Source organism: Chlamydotis macqueenii, chromosome 3 (assembly GCF_036417535.1).
Source record: "Chlamydotis macqueenii isolate bChlMac1 chromosome 3, bChlMac1.mat, whole genome shotgun sequence".
NCBI classification, from domain to species: Eukaryota; Metazoa; Chordata; class Aves; order Otidiformes; family Otididae; genus Chlamydotis; species Chlamydotis macqueenii.
Window position 1 is genome coordinate 44569399 of NC_141558.1, and position 23275 is coordinate 44592673.

Genomic DNA, 23275 nt, shown 5'->3' on the forward strand with positions numbered 1-23275 from the left:
TGTCTGGCTGCTGGAACGGCACTGGCCAGGCCGCAGGTTCACCCCATGTCCTCCTGGGGTGACCCACCACTCGACACCCTCCCCACATCCCACTCCCTCTCCTCTCCCATCTGCTGCCGCTTCCCCTGACTATCCAAGGGCCCCTGGCCCTATTTTGGGAGGTGGCAGACAATGTGGAAGAGCCCCAGACTAGATGTTTGAGATCCTGGCAGGAGGAAAGCTGACTCTTGGGACAAGCGTCCTCAAACCCTTCCTGACGCCGTCCTGCAATGACCATCTGGCCACAACAGCGGGACTCCCAGCTGGGGAAAAAACTTGTGTGGTCAATGTCACCTCAGATACGACATTGTGGCCTCCTCCACTCTCCCGTTCCAGCTTGATGCGGCCACCCCAGCTCACCTGCTGGGCGGTCTGCACCCTGCAGCTGTTTCACCGCTGCAGAGACACCTGATGTCCCCGGCCTCCGCCAGCAGCACGGTCAGGACCTCCAGCATTCCTACAACAGACTTGCTTGCAATTTTGATAAGTGAGGAAGAAAGAAACCAGAAGAAACAAAGACACTCTCTGACTGTTTCCAGTTCCACGTAGCCCCTCAGCACCAAGATAAAAAAAATTAAGATAACTGAAGGGAAAAAAAAAACCACTGCAGGAGTAAGAAAATGTTGCACTTTCAACAGAATTTTGTACAGTTAAAAAAATCTGTTGTTTTTACTGAAGAAAACTCGTCTTCTCTTTCCCCAAAATGAACCAGCACTTTTTCATAGATATTAAAAAAGCAATTTTTTTTTTAAATATCCCTTTTTTCCCCAGGAACATTTTGCTAAGGTGAGCTTCCAAAAGAAAAAAGCCTGGATTAAATCCTTTTAAACAAGGTCTAACAGGCAGTATTTTTTTCTGGATGGGAAAAATAAACCCAAGGATTTCCTACCAAACTTGGACAAAATACTACACCTATAAATTCCTAAAGAGACACTGTTTCCTAATTTCACCTCTAGTTTGAAACACGATCAAATATAAAAATGCAGGATTTTATCTAGAGTAGCTGTCATGAGGAGAACACCAATCAACTTCTCCCAACTAACTTCTCCTCTAAAGTAACCTGAGTAGTCCCTCAGAAAGGGATGGTGTTACGAGCTGCAAAAAACATTCACCTCACTGATTAAGACCCTGAAAAACCTCAGCTGACAGTAAAAAACCGCTTCCCCTTCTGCAAGCCCTTCTGATCCTCTCTCTCTTCACCCACCCCAGGGGTGAAGCCCGTTACGTGGCCAGTCAGGGTGAGGTTCAGCCTCTGCTGAGGCACGCCAATTATTCAAAACACCAGCAAAAAATGCCAGGTGCGAACATAACCACAGCCCTGTGAGGCCCCTACATCCTCGGTGCAGGTCCCCAAGTCACACTGTGGCAGCACCAGCTATGCCCGCCATGCCAGCAGCTCTGGGTGCCGGCGGGCAAACAAGGCCGCGGTGTGACACCGGCTGTGCACTGCATTGGCATCTACCGCTGCGTGTGGCCACACAAAATCCAGATCAGGTACACGCACGTGGGAGTGTAAAACGATGTCACCGACTTCTGACTAACTCGCATTTTGGGATGTTGCAAGGGCTGCTGCCACGGACAGATCTGCCAGCCCACCAAAACTGTAAAGGTGACACTGTACACTGAACTCAGGCTTGTCTTTTGACAACGGTGACTCATCTGCTGCAAGCACACCCTCCCGATGCTGAAAGATGGAGAAAGCACAGCCTTCAAACAGGCATGGGTAAAGGAATGAGAACATCTCCATCAGAATTTCCAACACATAAATGATTTTAAAGCGGAGCTTTTTGACATGGATGCCTTTTATCCAGAATACCAACATCTACATCTTTTTAGACAGCATCTGCCCTGACTTGGCTATGAAGTTTCACAGGCATTTCAGGCCATCACTTCTGTGCTTTCAAGCCCAAGACTTATCTTCCCATGCCCTATCCCTAAGATTAGTTTCCTGAGAAGAGTCCCAAATGATACTTGCCCACAACAAGAGACCACTGACTGGAACACGGCTCCATGGACGTGCCTGGGGAATTGAGGAAACAGATGCAAATGCACACCCATCTCAGACCACAGCAAACTCATCAGCTCTCACTGTGGTGGCTCCCATGCATGAACAGATCTGGGAACTCACTGCAGACCTGTGTCCTCTGCTTTCAGAGCCACAGCTAGCTTGGTGTATCCCCAGGGTAAGCACTTTCCTCTGCAGGAGACACTCCACGATCCGAGAGACAGAGATATTCTTTGAAAGCTGGAGTTATTTCAACCTCCAGACTATTAGGCCTACCAACAATTAACATCCTAAAGCAGGGGTCTGCCCTGTCTGCTCCCAGAACGTACGGCATGACCAACACATTATACATATTTTGCTGAGGGATCCTGATTCATCTACCTGTAACTCATTGAGAAAGTCATAATTAAAGTATTTTCAAATGGGTCACCACCAAAGCCTGCAGGCAAACACTCAATTTTATACGCACATTTGCAAATACCACAGCTGTCTATATGGTTTATATGCTTTATCTCTATTTAAAACCAACTAGTCACGGCCAAGCAACACTGATGTACGTGTTTACCTTCAAAGTGGTGAGTAAATCCAATGGATTCATCCTCACCTCTAATCTGCATTTAGGGAGACATGAACACAAAGCATGTCAGCACCTGTGCAATCATTCTGGATTTGGGGTTCCAAATTCAGGGATGTGCTAGCAAAAACAACTTAAAATAAATTCTGATCACTCTTTCAGCACCTGCAAATCCTCACAGACAATGGTCCTATCTCAGCTGCCTCGCAGGCATCGGCTTTACAGATTGTGCACTGTAACCTAGCACAGTGCCCAGCACCCACTGAAGCACCTTCCCAGACCGCTCTAAAGCATTTGATTGCCTGGGCCAACGTCCTACATTTACACAGCATCCCACGCCTAGAAATATCCCAGATCGCTTTGCAAGCTTCATGGATTTGACGTGTCTGTTGGTAAAGAGCACAAAGCACCCACTGCTGAGATGCACCAGACTTTTAGTAACAAATTCCAATTCTTTAGCCTTGCCTAGCAATAGCGAACAACAGCCAGCTGCAAGAAGTAAAAACACAGTAATAATAATTTGAAAACATAGAAGAAATTTGGCCAACACACATTCCAGATGAGTGTTTGTAAGTTTATACATTAAAACTGACATTTCCCTTCTGAATAAAAATATTCTGCAAACAAGAAACACTAAAAAGCTCCTTTCTGTAGGAATGTTTTCCTCCTGCTTTCTTTGTCTGTCTCCAAAAGGACTGGGAGCAGTTCTTTCCTGTAGACATTGTGATAACATAGGCACCCAGAATACAGGTAGCTACCAAATAAAATCCCCCCAAAACTCTGCCAAACCAATACAGTATCAATCATTTGCTTCCATGGGAGAAAAGTGTGCCAGTCATGCCTCTTCCATTTTTGTCCTCAACCTATTCCTGTAAAGATAAGATATCAACACAAACCAGCTCTGACAAACGCTCCACTTCCCGGAGGTCTCTGCCACCTGGTTGCGGGATTTGGTTTTGAACGCAAATAAAAATGTAGACTGAAAGGTCCTGTTGCCCTCTGGACCTTCAGTCTGCCCATGTTTTAAATAACTGTTTACCTTGGCTCCACCTGAACAGTTACACAAAATGAAATAAGGTTGAAATAGTCCAGGTAGCATGTGACAGCTGAGTCAAGCACAATGGTCTGTTCCAAAGTGGTATAAACCTCTTCGTGACCTGGAGGAGAAAATTAATCAGACTTATCCCAAGAAACAGCTTGTCTGCAAAACAGGAGATGCTTGTACGCATCACTTGCATTGTTCATTATCTCTGTACTCATCCATGTCCACATCAGAATCAAAGAGGGAGTGTCCAGTGTAATCTGTGTCAGGGGTTTGAGAAATACTGTTCCCTTCCTCATCAAATGTTTCTGTCCTTGAATAAAAACTGAAGTCCTGCAAAGGGGAGTACGTCTTGCTTGCTTCGCTGCTTTCCTCAGATTCATACAGAGTGTTATCATCATCATGGTGCCATTCTGGCCAAAATTTCCTCCTTATTCTTTCACAATACATAGCAAGGTTGATCAGTTCACCTGCAACACAGCACAACAGACTCCAGTAAATACATCCAGTCAATACTGCTCAAACTCACCTGCTGATGCAGAAACACGTTAGCACCGTTTGGACACAAATTGTGCAGGTTCCTTCCAAAGAGGTTTCAAAATGCCAAGACCTCATCAACCCTTTTAGCAGCTTTGTTTGTAATTGTCATGTAACTTAAAACACGTATTATTAACCTACATACAACAAGAAAGGTTACACTGGAACAAACATAAAAGCATGTAGCAAAATAACTATCCCAAATTCAACCTCTATAGAAATAAATCAAGACGAGATACTAATACTGTAAGTTTTCCACAGTAAAATTCTTGTTTATTTTGCGGAAACTTGGTTTCTAAAGACAGAATTTGAGCCTGTATATACACAATACACTTGTTCACTAAAACACAGTGAATTTGGGTTTTCCACCACCAGATGGCAGCGTTGTCTGCAAGATAAAGTCACATTTTAGCGTTTTTATGCGTCACTGGCTCATCCCTAATGCTCCTAGTCTTAGTAGCTTATGCCTTATGCATATATGTATGCTTGGAGTGTGCTTAGAGAAAAAATTACAAAAAACTTCAAAGAACAAAGAAATAATAGCATATTAAAGGGAATGTGTATGCGAAACCTTCACTCACAACAGCACGCGTAGGTGGATGGGTACAGAGAATCATCAGAATCATCCACACTGCTTCTGTATTTGTACCTATTACCATCTATTTATTTTCACTAGAGACAAACCAGTTCAACTAACACAGTATTCCTTCTTGAAAGCCATGGACCCTTCAAAATTTTATCTGTGATTCCCCAGACATCAAGGGGAAGAATTGTATAGACAATACTTATGTCCTCATCTCAAGTACACTTTTTCCTCAAAGTTTTAATAGTGAACAAGTCTATACTTCCTAACTATTGCCTTATTAGCCCTCTTTTCCACAAAGTGGATCTACAGGTCAGATTCATTGCTTTTACACCTTTTTCACATCCCTGTCTTCCTTAGCTCTTCCCATTTTTTATACTGCATGGTTTTACTCTGAAAAGGGATGTAAAGATACTTTCACAGGGCTACGCCACCCCACAGGAAAAGAAGACATCAAAAAAAGAAAAAGTGTGGAGGGGAGCGGTATGTTGGTTTCCAATTCACACAAAAATGCAGTGACTCCAAAGTCAGGCTGGACTTGCCCAGCATCTTCAGTAACAGTAAAGGCTGTAATTTCAGTGGGACAAGAGCACTTGCAGTTCTACCATCAGTGAAATTACTCAGTTCAGTAGAATTTGGCTCATGGCAGTGCTTCCACCTTCTCATACTTTACCCAGCATTCATTCCTTAGAGGTATTCAGTCTTTGCTATGTTAAGCAGCGAAAAGATCAAGAATAGGAATAGAAACAATTACCGTGTAGAATACTAAAAAGAAAACAAACAAGAATTTTAATAGAGAACAACATTACAGGATATAAATGCTACATCAAAGGCAAGAAGAGCCTGCAATGCAGTTGAAGTGCTGCTGCAGTCTTCAAATGTCCTTACAAGGTGCTCCAAGTTTAAACATTGCAAATGCCACCAAGAGTATTTCATCAGAAGTCACTTAAGCTTTCTTACCTTTGATTAGTCTCTCTGGTCGAGTCCCTGGTAGTGTCCACATTGCCTGTGCCAGATGCCCAAAGACGGTGGCATCAACGGTGGAAACATATGGTCCCATAATGTACTTCTTGTCACCTGTAAGTAACAACAACAAACATTTCTCGACTGGATGCTGCTTCTCCCCAGCTGACAAAAAAAAATTCCTGGTTATATCTTCAGCATATTTTTTTTACTGAAATCATTTAGCTGAAAAGGTTCACTGGTTCAAAGACAAGGATTCAATGTTGAATATGGTTCAAAAGCTGCTGCTAGGGACCAGTAAGTGAAATCCATTACTACATCTTCCTCTGTGCTCATCACTTCTATAACTATGCCAACTACAGAGCCACCACTGGCCAAGTAACGTCCCCCGCTCGCCACAGCTGGCAACACATACACACTGCACTAGTTCTGCTGGATTTAAAACCTTCTCTGCAGCCAGCAGGTGCCTGAAAGCACAATTTTCTCCTTTAGGGCAAACCCAAAATCATTCTACGATGGTTCGAAATCATGAATGCACCTGCTGAAAGAAGCTGGTCATCCTGTATCTCTTGTGCATGCAGATCCAGTTTCAGGTTACTCATCTGATCACATGAAAAAAAAGAAAGTCGTACCCAAAGCTTTCCTCTCCCACCATTTGTTCAGGTTGAAACTGATGAACCAGTCAGACTGGCAGTAACTGCTCAGAAATGACCTGCACCTCCAGGAGGAGGACACAGCCATAGGCAGGAGGGAACAGCTCCTCTCACATAGCACCAGTGCGGTGCCCCCACCCACAAATACTGGTTTCTACCTGGCAGGGACCAAAGAGAGGCAGTCAGGCACGAAGGCAGGCAAGTGAAACAGCAGCTGCTTGGGACCGGCCTGGGTCAAAGGAGGAACACGTCTGCTCCACACCACTACTCTGCTTACCTCTCTGGGCATGCCAATGCCATGATGGTCCTAAGTGGCCACCACAGCACAAACAGATGGATAACTATATCAGACAGGGAAGAAAATCATGTTTCAAAGACACCATTTGCCAAGAAACGTCCACTATAAACTTGTTTCCTTGTCACAGGCACAAGACCTAGAGCAAAGACTGCATACATGGCATGTAGGCGAAATATGTGGTACTGCAGAGGTCAGGTTAGATGGTTGCTCTGTCCCTGCCTTGGCCCAAAGTGCTATAAACTCTGTGAAATGTGGTACGTAATTGAATTCTCCAAATCCAGTTATCCCATCTCCCCAGGACATTCTTCCCCTGCCCAACATAAACTGTCTGTAATTCAGCAGGTTATTAAATGTTAGCGTTATTGAGTCAGTTTAGAAAAACTGTCCAGCAATAAAATGCATCAAATTCCAGAGTACAATACAATGAATGCTGTCATCTCCCTGCACTATAGCGTAGCAAAGCAGTGCTCAGGAATAACCAGTAACAATAACCTCCCCTAGCCTGTCAGATGTAATTTTAACACGGAGTTAACTCTCCCCAGCTCTTTCACAGATACATCAATCCACTGTTTGAAAACTATGTACAGGGTAAATGTTGTGTCTTTTCAGTATTTACGCGACACCTAGCATTCATCAATCTCAAACACAGCTCAAGAATTGGTCCCCAAACCACAGTTATATGCCAACAATAGGAATTTAGCACCATACAACTGGGTCTGAGATTCAGTTCATAAGGATGTTGTGCTGGGAAGTAACAGTGCTGTTTCCATCTTGCTGCAACTATGGCAGGCAGCGAGTGAGGGCTGAACCATCCCACTCTTTCACAGGGTGGCTCCCTAGGGACAACACCTGCACCTTCAGGTGTGTGAAAACAAAAGGGAAGAGGAGGAAATAGAGCTGTGGTTCCACAAAAAAAAAAATGTAAATCTGGTTTTAGGTCACCCTGCACTGTATAACACAGCCTCCATGCACATTTCCTTCTATTGGTTCCAATCCATTCCCAAAACCTCCAATGAAGCTTTTTTCCAGAAGGCTTCCTGACAGATCAGGTATCGTCTCTCAGTGTTTAGTTTTATGCCAGATCACACCGTGCCCGTCGCATCGAGGCTGCCATACTGCTAATAACCTCAAACACCTCGCTGCACACCCTGGCTAATCCAACAGATACGCAATCACCTGGTCACACTGGAGTTCAACCAAATCTGTACTGCCCGGAGATCTGACAGCACACAGCTCCACTATTTACCCATGCACGCACCAGAAGATTAAAAAGCAGCTACTTCAGCTCTGGGTCATGAAAACTTGGCAACATAGAGATCTATAAGACAGAGGGCTGGCAGGAAACCTGCACCCTTCCCCAGCAGCACGTACAGCCCATGCAGGCTGCTGCAGGGCATTTTCACTAGCATTAGAGGCTCGCATTCAGGTCAGTCCCACCTCTGTGTTTCAGCTCTGAGCGTCCCTACCCTCCACAAAACATCAAATGCTTTTCAAAAGCCAGTTCAGGCAGCTGCTACCCTGCAACTCCCTGCTCAAAATCCCCATTTACCCAAAAGCCTGAGGCAGGCAGACAGCCGAGAGGACAATGATGGATTTATGAGTACGGCTCACTCACTTTAAAATAATTACCAAAATGCGTATTTTTATATATTGCTAGTTCATATGCGCCCAGATCCCTCCCACTTCCTTACACTAGCACCAGGCAGTAGGAAACTACTGCAACACAAAGAAATTACATTTGTGGTTTAAAGACTGCAGGACAGACAGGAAGATGATACCAACAGGGCAGGCTGATCCATCATAGGAGGACTGGTTCCAATTTCCACATTTTTAAGAGATGTGGAGGAGCCTGTTAGGGAAACAGGTACATGAAAGAAGGAAAAAATAATTCTCAGAAATTAAGAAGAAAGGAAAAAAAGCACCCAAGATGTAACTGGGAATGTCAAAACGAGTGTCACAAGACCTGGCAGCTGCCAAGTTATCATTCTCTGGAAGCAGCTCTTGGAATTTAAAAGTTATTCTTGTTCCCATGTGAATGGTCTCTGTTAAAAAATGGGGAGCATTAAATTAGTCTGATATGCCTGATGATTGACAGCTCCAGTTTGGTATGTGCAGCTATTCTGCATGATAAGCATCCTTTTTAAGCTCTTAAGATTGCCCTCTAATTAACAGCCAAAATTGCAACTGCTTCCTCTTCTGGGAAAATACATGGGCACATATACATGGAAGGGAATCTTACAAAGATTTTCGTGCAGGCAACAGGCTGACTGACCGCCTTCCCCGTCCTCCTGGGAAACAGGATAGTGTCTAGTCATGCTGGAAGTCCTCATCCCACCGCCTGTCCCCACCCCAGGGTACTACCTGGAGGCCACAGTTACTAGACCCAACCATGGCAGGAGAAAACTTCAGCATGCTGATGTTAATGAAAAGTCAAGGCAATTATAGAAAAGCAGATAATCAATAATCAAAAGGGCAAATATAATGATTCAAATAACTGCACACTGACTAATCTGACATCTCTTTCAGAGATGCACCATGTGCCTTTTTTCCACCTTGCTCCCAATCCAGCAACTCAGTAGGTTTGTTTCAGAAAACAAAGTTACAGAAAACTCTACACAACCCCATCTAGGTCCTCTGCAAATATCTTCCTTTCCAAAACATCTTGAAAGTCCAGAAGATCTCTCTTCCTCTCCTTTCTCAGCAAGCAGTCAGTTTTTGCCTTCTGCTGAGCTCTCCTCACCTTTTTTCCCTCCATCCACTCCATGCTTAATCTATTTAGAGCATGTGAAGTATGTCCTCCCTCTGGAGCGCAGGGCAGGGAGGCATCCCTCCTGCCCTCCACTCAGTCACCTCTTCAAAGTAATCATAACAGGGAACAAAACAGCCACACAGGTACCATCTCTCTCGGTTCCTTCCACAAGAGAGAGATAAGCTCAAGGGAAGCAACAATCTGCCCCAAATCAATTCCTCAAAATACAAATTTCACATAGAAGCACAATATTGTTAGCTCTCAGCAGACTGCAAGGCAAGAAGCACAATGCAGACAGCTCAGGTGCAGATTTCAGCCTGAGCTACACAACAGAAGTGAGGCTCATGTGGTTCTTGCTAAGTGAGATCAACCTTAAGACTAACCCTATGGGATCCACCCATGACAACTAAGAAGCTGAAAACCATATATTTTGATAGCACAGACCCATCACCTACTAGCAGCTTTGAATAAAGCTGCTAACACCAACCAAATACAACAAAGTCCAGCTTACGAAAGTAACATCTGCAAAGGGTTTTCAAATGGCAGCCTCATAACAATCTACCAAACAGACATGAGTCCCATGAAGAAAAAATGAGACCACTCAAAGTACAAATAAGAAGTTTCATTTGCAGAACTAAACACTACATTTTCCTAAATTAAAATGTTCTCCCAAAATCACAGGCCACATTCTGCTCATCTAGATACTCAGTGCTCAGACAAGAAAGCTGCTCACCTCTCTAGAGACACAATTTAGTAGCAAACAGCAGGAAACAAACACTGTCCCTGCCAGAGTGATGGTGGCTCTGAATGACAGCAGCAGTGCAGACTCTACCTACTGACAAAATGAGATTATTTGTGTATGCAATCAAGCTCCCAGGAAGCACTCTCAGTCAATTTCATCCTGTGAACAGTGCGCTGTGAACAAACAGAACACGCGTAACTCGCTGTACATTACCCAGGAGGCTTGCTAGAGTCCGCATGTCTTTCTCCATCAGCGTGTACATCTCCTCTTCGGAGAAGCGGCCAATGCCATGGCCGTACATTTCCCGCTTCACGATCCCTTTGGTCAGATGACAGAGGATCCACTTCAGCAAGTCGCTGAAGGGGCCAAACAGTGAAACCATCTTTCGCGTCTCATGAAGATTTTCCACCCACTGGCAATAAGTTAAAGTCCTAGAGGGATGCAAAAAGAAGTTAGTTATAGTGGTGCAATAGCCAGGCAGCCCATCACCACCCTGCAAAGGCTTACACGAAGGTCAGGCAGAAAGCTTTCTTAACGTGGTTTCTGATAAAGAGCAGAACCTGATGCAACTCAAGAGTGACAGCAGCGAAAACTGACTTTGCAATACTTACACAAACTGCCCATTGCTTATTCTCTCAGTAACTCATGACTCACTTCAAGAGAAAACAAATTCACATTGAAATATAAAATAAAAGCTGCGGAATTCTGCTAAACATGCATAACAAAATGCAGTGGCAAAAGTGCCAAAAGGATTTGTTAGTTAAAGATTATTGACTGCACAGACCCAGGGAAAACAAAAACAACAGAGCCCATAAAGAAACCAATCTTTCCCACTAACCTGTTCTCCTTGTTTCCTATACCCTTGAAACATAGCCAAGCTAGTCACTTTGCCCCAACATAAATACTGTAGCAGTCACTTTCCAGAAGATCTCTGCTCTCCTCACAAACTAACAATGACACAATCTTTTAAAAATAAAATTTTAAAAATGAAGGAGTGGTGGTTATTTGATTAGTTTTCTCCTGTATTTTTTCCCTCTCTTCAAAATGTTGATTTTATGAGAGAGACATTTCCAAAGAACATTTCAGGCTGTATTTCAGCTTTATTGAATGGCAAATCTACTATTTTGTAAAAAGATCTTTCAAAAATTTGTCTTATCAGCTGAAATTTTTGTTCCCTACATGAACTATTTTTCTTTACTAATATTGAAGGCAAACAAAAAATTGATTTCTTGCTGTTGTTACTCATGAAACTTACGAAAAAAAAACATTAACTTTTTAAATATCTAGCATCTTCTGACATTACAAAGAAACCAAAAAGACCACATGACTTTTGTCACCAAGTTCAAGGAATGTTGGAAAAAGGGCTAAAGACATCTCAAAGTAGACATAACAGATCTATGAAACCAACAAGGTCTCAGAAGCACTGGGAGCTGATACCCATATTCTGTTATGTTTATAGCAATTTCCAAACTGAAAAATCTAAAAGTGGATTTATATATTTGAGATTGTATGGAAACAGGCTAATGGAGACATGATAAACTAGTGAAGCTAGATCGAAAAGTTGAAATACCAAAAGTTGCAAGTTCATGCACACAATTATATTAAATATTAACTTAATAATCAAATGTTTCAATTTCCAGTGTGATCAGAGCTCATTTTTTTTTAGTTTGGAATATGACTTCAGTTTTATCATTGTACATATTTCTAATTGCACATGACTTCCTTCATGTTGATAGTGATCACCTAATTCAAGACAGGAAAGAAAAAAAAAAAAAAACCACAGTATCTCCTGGAGAACTCCTGTGAATTTATTTTTTTTTAATGTACATTTTATCAAACTCCTATACGTCATGAATAGAAGTTGAATTCAGCTGTACCATCAGGGAACAACTACATTTACACCACGAAAATGTTCTGGTCTTTACGTTTCCACAGATTCTTTACTTGAATTATTAATAACATGAGGTAAAAGGAGAATACTTGGCGTAACAGTTGGAAAAAATCCACTTACAGCTCAAATTTAGAATATTCTCAACAGGGCATCTGAAAGGCATTTTAATTCTGTAAAAATTGTCCACTGCAGGACGAAACCTTCTGCTCAAATTCATTTCACTGGAGTCAGTAACAGCAAGGCTTGTGCAGGTTTTGCTGCAAATGCATGAACAGTGAAGAACAAAAATGCACCTCCTGTGTTTCTGATGGCTTTTATCCTCAACAGGTTTCTCCGCAACCTCTTGCACTGTATTAATATGACAAAAGCATCCTGCTGACGTTTCACACGCTTCAGTACCACTCATCAAAAGGGGGTGTTCTGCACAATCCTTGTTTTTCAAAATAGATGGATCAACTCAAGTCACTGGGCTGGTTTCAGCACAGCAGAGCTTGAAGCAAAGCCAGACTTAGTGAGAGCACAAAAGTGGGAACATGAAGCCAGCAAGCACAGGAGTAAACAGCTACCGAAACCCCAGAAGTACAAACTTTGGCTAGAAGATGTGGTACAAGAATGTCTTGCTCCAGGAAGAACGGTAAAACAGGATTTTTAAGAAGGATGGAAAGAAGACTGGGCTGAAAGCATAAGGGCGCTCCATAAAGTAGAACATTTCAGTAGTCACATTTCACAGGCCTGGGAAAGGACAAGGTCCCTTGGGCAGGTACAGTTCTGAATAGGTAGAAAAATTCTGGTCTTGATGCAAACACTGGGAAATAATTATAAATACTATCTATATCTGTAAGTTATTATTTATTACTTGAATAAACTAAAAAAAAAACCTGCTCTTTGAGAACACTGCTGTGTGTCTCACTGCAAAGACCCTCCTTCCCTAGGATGGACCTGATCAGCTTCACCCAGCAACTCTGCAACACAATTGAGTTGCTTTAGGACAACAGGCCTGGCCTTGGAGAGGAACAACAATAAAAAGAAGTCAAAACAAAACAGAAGAAGAAGAGATGAGACTCTGCTGCAGTATTTTTTTTAAAGTTACTCCAGTCACAGAAGACTAACTCTCCCCTATGGACTTGCCACCACTACTGTTCACTTCAATCACACCAGTGAGCTGTCATTGCACCAAGGACAATCAATCACATTCAGGACGGCTTTAATTTTGTGAGACAGGATGAACAAGGTTTCCCACAAAGCTAATTAGCCTATACTTTAAAGTAAAAATGCATTTCTCCAGCAGTCACTCACTTGCTCTGGGGGAGGTCTTTGGGTCTGGAAAAGGCAGAGATCAGATGAAGGGCCTAACGATCAGGACAGCCATGCAAGAAAAGCAGAACTGCACAGGATTTCGGTAATCCTCCTTCGGCTAAAGTGTCAAGCACAATCTTAAGACATCTGCATGTCACTTGAATGAGTAAAGTTGTCACATGTCCCAAATCTCAAATTTACACAAGCAATGAAGGCAGCTAAATAGACAACCTCAGAGTTTACTTCTAAAATTTTATGGTTCCAAGCACACAAAAGCAAAGAAAAAACTAGGCTCAGATTCAGAAAGACAGTTTAAAGCACTTTTAAAACTGGCTTTATAAGCACTTCGCTAAAAGAATTCTATTCAAATTTTTGTTAATCTGTGCTTCCTACCATAACGTGCTCCTCTGCATTTAATCCTACCCATCATCCCTGTGCTCAGACTACATTACTAGAGTAATATCAAACAAAAAAAAAAGGTTAGGAAATGCCAGAAACCGGGTAGTCTACATAACCCACTTCAGCATAACTATAAATTTCAAGCTACAGTCAGTATTTATAGGATGACATAATTATTTTAAATATTGGCCTGAACTAGGCATTTTGGGAAACACTAACATTCTTGTTTGTGCCAGCACATCTGTACAAATCTTAGAGTATAAATAAAACAATAGTGCCTTAAAGAGCAATGCTGTGGGGGTTAAGCAAATCTGAAGTCTAAATGTAACAGCAGCTTTGGCCTCAATACATAAATCAGGAGAGGAGATGGAGAAAGCGACTCATCAACAGCGGCTTGCCTGATTATCCTCAAACTGCCTGAATATCAAGGCAAGGGGGAAGTGCTCACAAGGATGTGAACTGGGGGTTATTTTTCCTATCTGAACCTGTGCAGACTGGAATTTCTTGATATACAAAAGGATTGTAATGAATTCATTCCACAGTTAGCTGTAGAAACCCCACCTGCTGTGCGCTGTCCCAGAGCAATTGGCTTTTAAGCTGTCAGTGGCATTCAGGCCTTATCATTGTTCATAGCAGGAGAAACGCTGCCCTTAAAACTGGCTTGATGTATTTAAACATATTTATACTACAAACATATTTTACATTTAATATATGGCAAGTCTGAATACCAACCAAAGTCAGATTAATTTGTATTCTCATACTATGCTTTTCCTGTACTTCAAGACTCATCACATATATGATGTTTATCTTGAAAGACAAAGCAAGAAATGAGTTAAATAGTATTCACAAATCACCAAGGTTGTGTTTGACAACACAGCTAAACCCATCTAAGGGGTTAGTTTGGTTAAGCTGCATATTCAAGGCTTTAGGTTCTCACTAAGCACATTAGTGTCACCCACTTGAGATCCCTCCCCTGAGATTAAAGTGCCAGAAAGCACCTCACAGTGACTGCTAGCCTTCCAGGCACCCGGAGTTCCCTGGTTTGCACGCCAGCAGTGCCACTGAGCCCAGCGTGCCACCACCAGAAGGACATGAGGATCTGACATTGTCCAGCATGTCTTATGCACCGGTCTGATCCCACAAACGTGCTGCAGATACCCCAAAAACACAATGCATCCTGAAGATGGCTGTGGGTGCCCCACTGACTTCTGAGGGCCTATGGGTCACTGCAGGCAGTGGAGATGGCACAGGGTAAGCCTTCAGCAGATGACAGAGGTCTGTATCGGATCCAGGACCTGGGGCAAGAGGCACAAAATCAGTCCGCTCCCATCTCTTTCCTGCTGACTCAGCCCAACACCCACTCAGGTTAGCAGGGTTTTTTTTTTTATTTCGTTGATTTAAACATAGCAAAAGCCTAACAGTTATGGCATTCTCCAGGGACAGGAGCTCCACTGCCAGCTCCAAATTGGTCTTGTGCACCCCAGAGATAGCTCTAATCCCAGCATGAAGATAAGTATGCTCACTCACTTGCTGTCTTTCTGCCTGACCCCTGCCAGCCATCACAGACTGCAGTGGAGGCAGGCTGTCTAGAAGCTGAGGGTCTCAACAGCCCGCATTGCTCTCAACTCCAGCCAAAGCAGCAATTTCCACTTGTAAGAGCCACTAATTACTGCAGAGGAGCAATAACCGTGGCAAAAGCAAAATGTTTCAGGAGTACTGAGCACCCACCAAGAGCAGCTCTACCCAGAGATAGCACACCACAGGATGTACTTTACTTCTTTGTTCGATAAATGTACTATAGTATTACTTATTCATAGTGAAGCTACTTTGCATGCTGCTGGCAGTGAAATGGCATGGATCATATTTTATATCACTGCTTTGGAGGCTTGATTTTTATAAATTCTTCACTGTGGGACCTGAGGACACTATGAACAAACCTTAAGCTTCTGGTGGGAAGTGGCCAGGTTCAAGGACTGATGTGAAGGGATCTCACAACCACAGATGCAATACTGTCAGGGAGAAACACAGTTCTACGCAGCTAACGCTTGATTTTATTTTGGTGTAACTACAGGGTAAGAAAGATGGGAAGAAACTCTTTAGCAGGGCCTGTTGTGATAGGACAAGGGGCAACGATTGTAAAATAGAAGGAAGTAGATTCAGACTGGATATAAGGAAAAGATTTTTTACAATGAGGGTGGTGAGACACTAGAACAGGTTGCTCAGAGAGGTGGCAGATGCCCCATCCTTGGAAACATTCAAGGCCAGGCTGGACCGGGCTCTGAGCAACCTGATCTGGTTGAAGATGTCCCGGCTCCTTGCAGAGGGGTTGGACTAGATGGCCTTTAAAGATCCCTTCCAACTCACACTATTCTATGATTCTATGGTCAAAGTTGTTATCCAGGAATTACAGTGGTACAACTGTGATGCCGCATAGCTCAAGCTTTGCCTAGTACAGAGAACTAGCATGGTGTAACCTCACCAACACAGTGAGGCTCTGGTACAGCCACATAGCACGGACATACAATAAGACTGCTGTATTTATGTTTCCAATTCAGCTTCTCAGGATACTGTGACTAATACTGTACCCGATCAACTGGCAGTGTTGCCAACAGCACATAGTAACAGGAGTATCCTGCATTACAGGAAAGGCAATAATCCATATGGCAATCGCACACACAGATAATTAAAGTCAGTAACTGTAAGAACACAATATTCTGGATTGACCTTGAATGCTGGATTTGTCCCCTCTGCCCCAAACCACAAATGTATTCAGCCACCTTGATTGTTTGCTAATTAATAACAAGGCTGTTTCTATACAGAGGTCAAATGAAACAGGACAGAGAAACAGCCCGCTGTTGCTCCCTTCTGCAAAGCTGCAGGCTTACCTTGCCTGCACAGCACTACAACTCTCAAAAGAGTTACTCCCAGCTCATATTAGTGTATGCAGGAAGCAATTGCAGTTTTCTAGTGTGAAGAGAGTTGTGAAATTAATAATTTGGTACTTAAGCTTTCTACAAGAGAAAATAAGCATTCACGTCCACGCAGGAGCTCAAGGACAGATCTGACAGCAGGAGAACGCAGACGGCTTTGCCATGCAAACTTACCAGTACAAGTGCTCCTCCACCAGTTTTGTCACGGCTCTGGAAACAGCTCTTTCATGTGGACCAAGATGTTTATTTAAATTCACTCCAAGTTTCTCTTCCAAAAAGTCAATAATGAATTCAGTGCCAGATACTTTCTTGTGATTGTATTCAATCCAAGGCATTTTTCCTTGAGGGGAAAGTTTTCCATCAAAATAGTTCTAAGAAAAAAAAAACAAACAAACAAGTAAACAAACAAGCATACAGATAAAAAGGCCATTCAAGTTCTGTTTCAATGAGAATAAAGCTTTTATAATATTTTTCTGTGGTTTTTAAAGGCAACATTATCCAACAAACTTTTTTTTTTTAATTATTACTCTAGACTGGTAGTAGCTGTTCAATCAGTGCAACAGCTTCACCCTATATGACAATTCAGATAAAATTATTTCCAGGTCCTGCAAAGTGTTACACACTTCTATGTCGGATGCCACACAATGTACTATTATCTAAGTATCCGGGTTATTTAAGGGTTGGAGATGTTCAGATCTCCCCAAAGACTGGGTCTGTTATTCTAAAGAAGTTTTTAATCACAGGATTCAACTAAATTTGTTTCTTGCACAGAGCAGCACTTTTCACTTTAAAAGTACTTTATAAAGATTAATTCACTACTTATCTCAGATAGCTGCATTACCTCAAAGGATAAAACACACACAATCGCAAGTATATAATGAAAGGCACATCATTCTCTCCCTGAACAGGGGGGAAATCTGCCTTTACATACACTTCTACAACTTCATAACTTATGAATCTCATACATCTACAGACGCACTTGCTACAGCTGGGTCTCCAAGAGGCCAGAACCAGTACAGCACCAGTGCACCACTGAATACCAGTATATCTGCTCAGCGCAGCACTCACGCAGAAGTAGCAATGTACTTTCCCTATTTTGCAGCTGGAGAAGGTGAAACACAGTGATTAGAGAATTTGTGTCTCATCTGACAAGCACAAGAGGAATTGCTGGCTTCCGAACCGCGATCAGACATTTGATTACAATTCTCTCTTATTCCTGAAGGCAGAGACACAAGGCAGAACTTTCTTCCTTTCTTGTGATTCCGGTTCTCGCGTCTCATCATTCAGCGAATGAAAAATCCTAGCTCAGAAAGCCCAGCCATAAAGGCTCACAATAAAGGCTCCACACTTGGTCTGTGGCAGTCACCCTAAGCATTTCAGGATCTAGCTCCTAATTGCTGGAGGTTTAAGGTTACCAGTTCTGGACAGACCTGTTTGAGTCTCAAGCATTTACCCTTCCTGAATCCACTAAAGATGGATTAAGGTCCTCTCACAGCAAACAGCGTAAACCAGAACGTGCCTCCAGCTGAGTTTAAGAGCACAGCATCCTGGCCATCACTCAAAACGCAGATGTGCCATGCACTACCAATGCATGGCCATTCCCGGAGGCTCTTCCCTTGTGAATGAAAACACAGGAAATAGGCAACACTGCTGGGAAAACAATGCCTTCTGGCTATAGCCTTTTCTGGGATTTTTGCCCAAACAAACAGCGTAGTAGGGACACCAGATTATATAATGTCTCATCTACTGCATCTACTGCATCCCTGTGAGGGTGAATAAAGCAACTGAATCCACCCTGCTTGCACGCGTGAGTGACATGGGTGTTATTTCTCTGGTCCATGGAAGAAACTCTAAGACTCCTGAACATCTGAAACTGAAAGGAAAGCACTGCGCCATCCTTCCACCTTCCAGACCTTTCCTTCATCAAAAAGGCTTTTTCAGCACTCGATCTGGTAGGTTTCCATAACTGTTCATTATTAATTTACTACAGAATCGTAAGCTTTTTCTGGAACTGCATAGTGTGTCTATATAGCACTGAGCATTCCTCGCTTAATCTCATTTCTCTTCAGTACAAGATTTCCCTTCTTGTGCACAAACACTGATGTTTTGCAGAAGCTGCTGGACTTGAAGATGTGTTTATTATATATCATAATTACAGTGTTCTACATCTTTTGCAACACAGAAAAAAAAAGCAATTTCTTATTATTCAACTGCACATTTCTTCAGGCATATATATAAAATATATAAATACATTGCATAAAAACTTGTTAGTACTGCATTAATACTACCCTCTCAAAACCACAAATGAGATATAAAGCTCTTACAGGAAAGCTGGTTTACCTAAACTTAAAAGAAGCCTTCTCAGGATTTTCATGTTTCCTTGCATATAGTTTATCAAACAAAACAGGAAACATCTTCAATGACCTCAGAAAACCTTAGTCTCTTGACAAATCTCTTCTACTGTTCTTGTATCCACTGTTCTCAAACGGGTATTTTTAGGCTTGAAGTCTCCGTATCCTTATGGCTGCTACAAATTGCCATCAAATATTTATCAATTTTCCACTTAAAAATTGTCCCAGCTGCAAAGCAGGGAAAAGCTATAGTATTATCACTAAAAAACCAAAACCAAACAAACAAAATATCCCCTCATACCTCACAGTACATTTAACTGAATTGCAGCCTGCAAAGCAACAATAACAAGAGCTCCCCAGAACCTCATTTACAGAGGAATTTATAAACAGAATGGCACAGGGCACTTCTGGGGTAATTTTATAGTATTATCCAGAAGAAATTAGGTTTCACATTTTCAATTACTGCTGCTTATTCTTTTACTTTTACTTATGTCTCTTCCCAAGGAGGCAACCATCTTCACAGACCTGGCAAGGAAACAGCACGTTTCTGCTGTGCTAATTACTTCTCAGATTACATAATGCTCAGCTCTTCATATTCGTGAAGGAATCAAGGAACTCCAAGGAACTCCACAAGCATTAGGAAGGAGCTCTTTCAAAGCAAGCTTTATCAAGAAAAGGATCAAACATTTTGAAAAAACAGACAGGTACTATGACAGCCCAGCCAGGGTGGAGCTCCCTGAATTATTTTTGATGGAGAACTTGCACTTAGAAAGGCAGTTTCAAGAAAACATAAGCACATTACAAGAGCGCTTCTGTTGGGAGAAATTCAGATGAGAGTAAGGCAGGAATGTGTCAACCAATTTCACTTCTCACAGGCCATTAAAGCACGCTGTGTAGCAAACAGCACATTATTCAATGGTCTGATGCCCTATAATAAAGCATAAACACAAGGAACTAAAAAAAAAAAAGCAGGCTGACCACCCCACTGCCTTTTCTTCACCCCATTTCACAATTCTTCCTTTGAAGCATCCCCTCCCCGGGAAGGCGATGACCACAGAAACTCTCCAAGCCCTCGGTCAGTAACCCCAGAAACACCTTAAGTCCATATAAGCCAACACAGCTAAAAGCAGCAACCTGGCGTTCCCAGCACCCATGAGACCCATTCCTGCAGCACAGCACAGGGAGCGTGTCGGGAACTGAGACTGGTCAAAAAACTAAACCTTCACGGCTCCAGCTAGGCCAGCTCTGGCCCAGCCAGATCTTGCACAGAAAATCACGTGCAGGAAGGAACAAGGCAGAGCAGCTGAAGCTTGGACTGTTGCTTTTGGTGGTCCTGCTGACTTACGACATCTTAGTGTGCTTATAGCTAGCAAGTAGGAATAGAGAGAGATGCAACACCAAAAAAGCAATGCTGACCTTCAGTACAGAAAATAAGGAGGGGAGGATAACCCTTTCAAAAAAGCTGGGTGACTCACTTCTATCCAGCATTAGCTCTCTAAATAACTCCATCCTGAATCACACAAATACACAGCGTTATCTTTCAGATGGGACCATATCCTGTCACAACCATCTTTTATAGCGCAGTGTTCTTTAACTGCTCTCCACCTGAGCAACTTTGATCATTGCAAAGCTCTGAACCGCATCAACTGCCATCAGAAAGAAAACAGATCTCACCAAAATAGTTTTCCCTTCAAATGTGCAATTTCTACCCAAATTACTCTGGATGGAGAAGCAACGTGCACCAATTCCTTCTGGTCCAATGACACGTTCAAACTTCAGTATCTTGCAGGTTCTGTAAACCTAAATGAGGAAAATACATCCCACGGGATGGAAATCTCCCTCTTTAATGCTCTGAAGTATCTGATTATAGTACCATTAAATTGTCAGATAATGAACAATAAACTCAGGCTTTTAAAGACTTAAACAAAATGTACTAATTAGGTTTTCTTTCACTTCCAACGTAAAGGAGTTTAACCACATATGAAGCTGAATGAGTATCAACCACCAATGTGTTAAAAAAAAAAAAAAATAGTTGGAACATGGTTGGTTTTCCTCTGTAAAACACTGGACATAAATAAAACATTCTTCCTAACACCTTAGTACACAGCAGTAAAAACTGACTTGAACTCACAGGGGGTGAGCATGCAACTTACTTTGAGACAAAGTAAGATGCCAAATGTACATCACTTATGGAGGGGAAAAAAAAAAAAAGGGGAGGGGGGCTGCAGAGACATTTCCTCTACCCAAGATCCTTGTTGTACTTATCACCATTGTTGTATCATGATAAATGCACTCAATGCTTTACACAAACAGAAAAGAAACGCATGCCATGTTTCAAAGAGGTGCACGCTGTACAGCTTGCTGACACCACAATGAGGTGCGCCAGAATCGCAGCATCACAACTAAACCTTGACGTTAACAGGAGAGACTGCTAGATTCAAGCTTCTGCTCTCCCAGCAGGAGGATGGCATGGGATGCACCCAGCCACAACTGAGGAGCAGTATTCACAACCTCGAAAAGCAATCCTGTCTGCCTACACTGGAGGGGAAGCACTGGTGATGGGAGGTGAAGCAAAAGACCAGTACATCTTCCCAGGAGAGCTCCAGAGAGAAAGCCTCCAGGAAAATAAGAAGCTGCAGCTGTCTAATCTTGATCTCTTTAGCATGGCGAAATTCAAAGACCAAATAATGTCAAGCTTGAGTTTTGAGGTGTAATTTAGCATTATATAAACTCCAGACTACTCTCCGACTTCAGCATTTCCAGCCAAGTTAGTTTCTAATATTCATTTAGCTTTGCCAGCTAAATCTAGAGATGTTCCAGACCAACGTTATTCAAGTCGTATCTTTAAAGGTTATACACCAAATTTAACTGGAGACATAAAAGTGTCGGTGTACCCACCTAGTCGTAGGTGCATGTTTACATATCCCTGGGTGAGACAGATTGGGGGAGGAGGAGAGACGGGATGTCTATTTGCCACTTCACGCAATTACAGCAAGCTGCAATGTAAAGGAGAATTGCACAGTGTACCTGGTAGGGTAAATCAGCCATCCTCAAGTAAGTTTCCATTTTCAGACAGAACGGAGATAAACTTGGAACACCGTTGCTTGGCCTTGAAAACTGATGCAGTATGATAGCATCTTTCGAATCAAGCTCTTCCTCCTTCCTGTCAAAAGGAAGACAGAATTTAAAAAAAAAAAAAAAAAAAACAAAAACGAACAGGCATATGATGTACGAAATACACAAGGAGAAATGCCGGCCGAGGCAAGGCACACATCCTCCCTTAGCGGCCTGCTGCAGGGTTTTGTGGGCCACCTGGGCCACCTGCAGAGGCGAGCACTGGGCACCCCTTCCCAGCCGCCTCCTGCACTGCTGCCGAGGGTAAAATGGGGGGGAAAAAAGGGGTTAAAAAAAAAAGGGGGGGGGTGAATGGCAAAAGGATGGCGAAGCAGAGAAGCCGACCCAGCAGGCCCCAACGCCCTCCCCGCTCGGGTCAGCGCCGCCTCGGCCCCGCCGTGCCCGCGCCCTCCGCCGCCCCGGCTTCTTGTCAGCGGGCAGCGCCCGGCCGGGCCGCGGCTGGGCCCCCGCCGCCCCCCTTCCTTCCCCCCCTTCCCGCCGCCCCCCTCACCGTATGGCCAGCAGCTCGTGGAGCAGGTAGGCGGCGGCGGCCAGCAGCGCGCCCCCCGTCAGGTACAGCGTCTTCTTCCACCAGGAGTCGGTGCCCAGCGCCGCCATGGTGCCGCCCGCGCCCCCGCCCGCCAGCGGGAAGGCGACGATCTCCCCCCCATAGAAGGCGGGCGGCGGCTCCTCGGGCCCCCCGCACCAGCCCAGCGACAGGCTGCGATTGCGGCTCAGGTCCGCCACGCAAGAGCGGGGCGCCGCCAGGCCCACCCCCCACAGCATGCTGCGCCCGGGACCCGCATCCCCCACCGCACCGCGCCGCGCAGCCTTCCACCTGCCCTGCCCGCCCCAGCCCAGCCGCGGCGGCAGGGACGGCCGGGCCGCGCCCGGCGGCTCCTTCAGCCGCGGCTGCGCAAGGCGGCGGGGAGGGGATGGGGTGGGGTGGGCCGGGCCGGGCCTGCCCTTGCGGGGAGGCCCCCGCGTCCCCGGCACGGGAGGGGTACAAGGGCGGGGAGCAGGGGGGTGGGTGAGCAGCCGCCCTGCAAAATTTAGGGCTGCAAGCGGTGCCGCTGGCTGCAGTTCGTGCCCGAGTTTTCGCCTGTAAA

The 23275-nt window shown here is 43.8% G+C and overlaps 1 protein-coding gene across 1 annotated transcript; it reads right to left on the reverse strand.

Moving 5' to 3' along the window:
• Positions 1-226: 226 nt before the first annotated feature.
• On the reverse strand, positions 227-22952 carry FAXC (failed axon connections homolog, metaxin like GST domain containing). The gene is made up of 6 exons (XM_086745639.1): positions 22678-22952; positions 22080-22215; positions 16876-17072; positions 10399-10616; positions 5741-5857; positions 227-4130 (listed from the first exon to the last, which is right to left on the reverse strand). The coding sequence occupies exons 1-6, from the start codon at positions 22950-22952 to the stop codon at positions 3847-3849; spliced, it is 1227 nt and encodes a 408-aa protein (XP_086601765.1). The 3' UTR covers positions 227-3846.
• Between the last annotated feature and the right edge of the window lie 323 nt (positions 22953-23275).